At 47.9% G+C, this 6211-nt stretch overlaps 1 protein-coding gene across 1 annotated transcript; it reads left to right on the forward strand.

The window, feature by feature from the left end:
• Positions 1–606: 606 nt before the first annotated feature.
• LOC107125131 (cholinesterase-like) lies at positions 607–5923 on the forward strand. Its single transcript, XM_015428586.1, has 3 exons — positions 607–2109; positions 4838–5001; positions 5798–5923. The coding sequence occupies exons 1-3, from the start codon at positions 623–625 to the stop codon at positions 5803–5805; spliced, it is 1659 nt and encodes a 552-aa protein (XP_015284072.1). The 5' UTR covers positions 607–622; the 3' UTR covers positions 5806–5923.
• The last annotated feature ends 288 nt before the right edge of the window (positions 5924–6211 follow it).

Consider the following 6211-nt stretch of genomic DNA (forward strand, 5'->3'; position numbering starts at 1 on the left):
GGAAGGGAAGGCAATTGTATGTGGCTTTGAGACTCTTTCAGGTAGTGAAAAGGAGGGAATAAAATCTACTCTTTTCCTAGTTCCTCCTTCAGCAATCCTTTTGTAGTTGGCTCCACCCCCTGTAGCAGCCATTTTGTGGTTGTGCCCACCCTGTGCCAGAATTTCAAAATTACCCACAGGTTTGAATAGATTGGGAACCCCTGGACTAGGATTACAGAATTGGGAAACAATGTGAACAATATTGTTTGGTGTAGTGGTTAGGTGTAGTTGTTAGGAGCGTGGACTCTGATTTGGGAGAACTGGGTTTGATTCCCCGCCCCACCACATGCACCCAGCTGGGTGACCTTGGGTCAGTCACAGGTTCTTTTAGAGCTGTTCTCTCAAGGACAGTTCTCAAGAGAGCTTTCAGCCCCACCTACTTCACAGGGCGTCTGTTGTGGGGAGGGAAAGGGAAGGCGATTGTGAGCAGTTCCCCCCCCATCAGTCCTGTCCCTCCCCTGGTCACAACCCAGTCTTGGGTTAGATGGGTGCAGTGTTCTGGTAAAAAGGTAAACATCCCCTCTTGTACTTCACCTAACTTCCTCTGGGACTTTTTCCTCCCTTCCAGCTTCCAGCTGCTGAAATGTCCAGTCTCCGTCTTCCATTCTTGTGGCTCTTCCTCCTTTTCCCACTGGCCTCCAACTCTGCCTCTGAAGGAGATGACACCATCATGGTCACCAGCAGTGGCCCTGTCAAAGGCAGGCATCTCCAGGTTGGCTCTGGCTCCGTGACTGCTTATCTGGGTATCCCCTACGCAGAACCGCCTGTGGGGAAATTGCGTTTCCAGAAGCCCCTTCCCCATCAGCCCTGGAGTCAAGTCTTGGAGGCTACCAGCTTTGGCAACTCCTGCTCCCAGTTGCTTCTTCCTGGCACCCCCCAAACATCAATGTGGACTGTCAGCCCACCACTGTCAGAGAACTGTCTCTTTCTGAATATCTGGGCGCCCCATCCAAGGCCTCCTACCCCAGTCCCTGTCCTTGTCTGGATACACGGTGGGAGTTTTTTCAGTGGCACGTCTTCTCTGGAGATGTATAATGGGGCATCCTTAGCTGCTGAGGAGGATCTCATAGTGGTGTCCTTGAATTACCGCTTGGGGGCTCTGGGCTTCCTTTCGTTACCACCAAGTGCCCCAGGTAATGCTGGCCTTTGGGACCAACAGCTGGCACTGAAATGGGTGAAGGAGAATGCAGCCGCCTTCGGAGGAGATCCTGCGTGGGTGACCATTTCAGGACAGAGTGCTGGAGGAGCCTTGGTGGGTTTCCATCTCCTCTCCCCAGAAAGCCAGCCCCTCTTTGCCCGGGCTGTGATGCAAAGTGGAACTATGAATGCTGTCTATGCTTGGACAAGTCCTGAGGAGGCCAAACAGAGAGCACTTGATCTGGCCCAGAAGCAGGGTTGTACTCAAGATGATGCCGCCGAGGTGGTGACATGCCTGCAGGGAAAAGATGTAGCAGGTTTCAATCAGTATGAGTTATATGCACTGAACAGCACAATGCTTCTGGACATTCCTTTCACACCCACCACTGATGGAGAATTCCTCACTGAGGACCCACAGACACTTCTGGAGGCTGGGCGCTTTCCAAATAAACCCCTTCTCATTGGCACCACTTCTGATGAATTGGCTGTGCTCGTAGAGACCACTTTTCCAGATGCCAAAGATGGGCTAATAACTAGGGAACAGCTGGTGGAGGCTGTGAGGAAGACGGTACGAAGTGCCACAGAAGAAATTGTTGAGGCTGTGGTGAAGGAATACAGCAAAGAGGTCCATGGCCTCGAATCCTACCGCTGGGCCATGGTGCAGTCCAGTGGTGATTACTTCTTCGTATGCCCTTCAGCAGAAATTGCTGCAAAGTTGACCAAAGCTGGAAGTCCTGTGTACGCTTACATCTTCTCACAGCGCACCTTGGGCTCTGTTTGGCCTGAGTGGATTGAGGCACCCCATGGTGCTGAACTGCCTTACTTATTTGGCACTTTTAAGTCAATCCTGGCTGCCAACCAAACATGCACAGCGGAGGAGGCCGCGTTAAGCCGCAGGGTGCAGCGATACTGGGCAGAGTTTGCTAGACATGGGTAAGGCATCCCCTTTTCCTCTCGTGGCCTTCTGCTCTCTACCACAGGCATGCCCGTTTGTTTAAAACTGTTAGAAAATGCCTACCAGTTCTTCCACGAATACGACTCTCCGTATTAAGCCACACACAGTCCCACAATCAAATTTCCACCAGAAAGCAACACAGAAATGACACAATAATTGGGTAGAAGGCCACCCACGGGATCTGATGAATCCAGATATCTTCCACCAGGCACATGTTTATTGTGGGGAAAGCTCACTCATAGGAGATCAAGTAAGCAATGACGCACACTGCAGGACCCGCACAACGGGCAGCAACAAGGGACATACCCTTTTTGTGATGGTCACAGACTGCTCACAGGTCTTAAATAGGGTCTTTCGGGGGGTGGGGCTGCCCCATGCATGCTTGTGCTAGGTGGCACATCGTTTGCCTAATGAAGCAGAGTGGGACCCAGTTGCAGCTTCCACTGTCTGGTGGGGGTAAGTTCTGCAATCTGGTCATTGTAAGTTGTTGCTGAAGCAGCTGCAGTCACTGTTCTCCTGGCACAGGTGTTGATGGTGAAAACATTTTAGAAATCTGGTAGTGCACTACAGTTGCCAGCACCACATTGGGAAGTTCCTGGAGATTTAGGGGTGCAGTTGAGGGAGGGTGGGGTTTTGGGGGGAAGAGGGACGTCAGTGGAGTATTATGCCATAGAGTCCCACACTCCAAAGAAGACATTTTCTCCAGAGGAACTGATCAGTCATAGTTCTAGGTATGGATGCCAGTCCCCCAGGTGGGGGAGGGGGTGATTTTTGGGGCTCCCCAAGTCTCTGGCCAGCTGGCTGGTGGGGCAAAGACCCACCACCAACAGTTCTCCACACCCCTGCACATGCTTGCCTCGCAACCTGCAAAACCGCGGCTTGCCAGTTTGGTGTAGTGGTTAAGTGCATGGACTCTAATCTGGGAGAACGGGTTTGATTCCCCACTCCTCCACTTGCACCTGGCTGGATGACCTTGGGCAAGCCATAGTTCTGTCAGAGCTGTTCCCTCAAGAGCTGTCCTGAAAAGAGCTCTCTCAGCCCCACCTACCTCACAGGGTGTGTGTTGTGGGGAGGGGAAGGGAAAGGAGTTTGTAAACTGCTCTGAGACTCCAAGTGAAGGGTGGGGTATAAATCCAATCTCCTCCTCCTCTTCTTCTTAATTAGGCAAATGATGCGCCATCTAGCACAAGCTTACATGGGCAGCCCCACCCCCTGAAAGACCCTATTTAAGATCTGTGAGCAGCCTGTAGCCATCGCGCAAAGGGTGTGCCCCTTGTAGTTGCCCTTTCTGCGGGTCCTGCAGTGTAGGCCATTGCTTACTTTATCTCTTACTAGCCTGATACCCGTGGTTCACTACAGTATTTAAGTTCCGTAAATCCAGTTATAATACTGATGATGTGAAATTTGAAATGTGACAGTTGTAGGAATTCTAATGGAGAAGATTGTAGTGTAAGAAATGAAGTGAGACATACTATTTTTTTCTCTACTGAAGGATCTCTCTCTAGACCACATTGGTGGTTCTGCCCTCAGGTGCTAGGATCACCAGGCTGCTTGATGAGCTCACTCTGAGACTCCATTGGGTAGTGAAGGGTGGGTATAAATCCAATCTCGTCTTCTTCTTCTTCTGCCAGGCAGGTGCGTGGGGGGACCTGCTCTTTCCCCAACCATTTTAAGGTAAGATTCCCTTTAAGTTGTTGGGGAAAAGCAGGGTGTGTGTGTATGTGGCGCTGTGTCCCCAACATTATGACGTCACTCTACATGATGTCATCACATCGGGGACAGCACCACCCCTTCCTGGAATGCCCCAAAAGGCCCCCTGCCAGGGGGAAGATACAACCTGGCAACCCTAATTGTAGGAGGACTCCAGGTTCCGCATAGGAGGCAAATAGCACAATCACTGTAATATCTCATTGCAAGTGCAAATTAATTGACCAATTTCGATATAATCAAATTCGTAAAGGATCACATTTTGTGTAAAACATTCACAAGGTCCATCAAACCGAAAGTTCAGTATGCAATTCCTTTCTTAATTTCACAGCAAAAATTCTTCTTAGAAATCATGCAGGTTTGTAATCCAACAGCGGACACATCTGGATTTCAGAACACCTTTTCAAATAATAAATTCTTCCTCGAGGTCGCCTTATAACGAGGAGCCAATACTCTTATCGGTGTTTCACATGCAGAAAGCTATTCATCAGTTTCGTAGGCGTATAGGCTGGCCACTGTATGTGTGATCCTAAACAGAGTAACACCCTTCTAAACCTATTTAAGTCCATGGGCTTAGAAGGATGGAACTCTGTTTTGGGTGGCAATGGAAGTCTGATTTTTAGCGACATGATCCATCTCGTTGAGCTACTGGTGAATTAAACAAATCAGGCATGTCGGTAATTCTGGTGTACTTACTTTAAGTGTAATGCAATTCAATGTGGATTTCATTAGATTTAATTAACTAATCAAAATATTTTTATGCTGTTTTTTCAGCCAATTAGGGCCCCCAAGGCGGCCAATATGAAAACCTTTTGAATATTGAAAATATGAAATACTTCAATAAGAACATGTAACCATACAAAACCAGATACGAATATTGGAACCGTTCCTCCAGGGCTGAGCATAAAGCGATGAATAGTTTCAATATGCTGCATAGCTCACACAGGACCATTCCCTTTACTGCACTGAGATTTCTCCCCCCCCCCATTCTCTTCACAGGAATCCTAACGGGGTGACCGCCAATGAGGTTCAGTGGCCACTCTACAATGCCAAAGCGCAGAACTTCTTCCTTCTCAGCACACAACCACCCAAAGCTCTACAGAAGTCACCTGCCCGACACTGTTGTTTCTGGAAAACACAAGTTTTGAATGTCGCACAGCCAAGTGAGTTCAGCTTTTAGATTCATGATGTCTACTTCTGGTTGGTTGAGGTGGGGCTGATATCTCCTGAGAGAAATTTTTCTAGAAAAGGCTTGGCTTGTATTGTTTCACGATCCTTCTCTCAGCGGTTGGGTCTGTGTACTTACGAATCTTACCAGCTGAATACGCAGCAAGTAAATCCACACATACAAAAAGTGGTCCCAAAGCAAATTAGTTCAGCAGTCCTAAGATTTAAAAAAATCTTTCCCACACCTCCTAAACTGGTTTTTCTTTCTCTGGCCAAATTTAAGCTGTACAGATGGTTCTTACCCTGAGATGGATGGCCCAAGCTGACCCAATCTCATGAGATCTCAGAAGCTAATCAGGGTCAGCCCTGGTTAGTACTTGGATGGGAGACCACCAGGGAAGTCCAGGGTTGTTCTGCAGAGGCAGGCAGTGGCCAATGGCCTTTGTTCGTCTCTTGCTTTGAAAATCCTATGACTGTTTGCCAGAAGTTAGCTGTGACTTGACGGCACTTTCCACCCCCACATGGTCCTTTGTGGGGTCCCATCCCAGTCTTAGGGCATTTGTGGAGACATTTCTGGATCAAACCCCACTGTTCACTGCTCTGGTATGTTCCTGAATAAGAAACTACCATTTTTAAACAGGGCCATCGGGAAGTGGTAACTCAAGAGACCCTTTTCACTGAAAGCTCACCCTCGTGATTTCTTGTCATTCCTTCTGACTGAGATTTCCACACAGGTCTCTTCTTCAGCCCACATTGCAGTTTGACCACACCCTATTCCTATGTTTGTTATAGGTAACTGATGGACTTCCTGCTCCTTAAGGACAGGCCCAGCTGGTTCCAAGAAGCCTGGAAAAGCACAGGAGAATATTCCATGCTGAGTAATAAAGATCTGGGACTTGACAGCAAATTAACATGTAACATGATGATGTTGAAAATATGCAAAGCTTAAAATAAATAACAAGCTAAGGTTATAAGGTCAATGGCTGTAAAGCAATAAATATGTCAAAATAGCAGATAAACTAAAGGTGTCTTTTCTAATTGTGGGAAGCAAACCGAGACTCTCCATTCTCTCCTCCCAGGAGTGGAGATCACATAACAGCACTTTTTGAGGTGGATGCAGGGTCATGTCAGCAAAACATCCCAATATTCCTTGTTACATTCAGGATTCTAATATACAATTCAAAAAAGAAATACACTGAAATACAG

Source organism: Gekko japonicus, unplaced genomic scaffold, assembly GCF_001447785.1.
Source record: "Gekko japonicus isolate JY-2015 unplaced genomic scaffold, Gekko_japonicus_V1.1 scaffold8456, whole genome shotgun sequence".
Classification (NCBI taxonomy): domain Eukaryota; kingdom Metazoa; phylum Chordata; class Lepidosauria; order Squamata; family Gekkonidae; genus Gekko; species Gekko japonicus.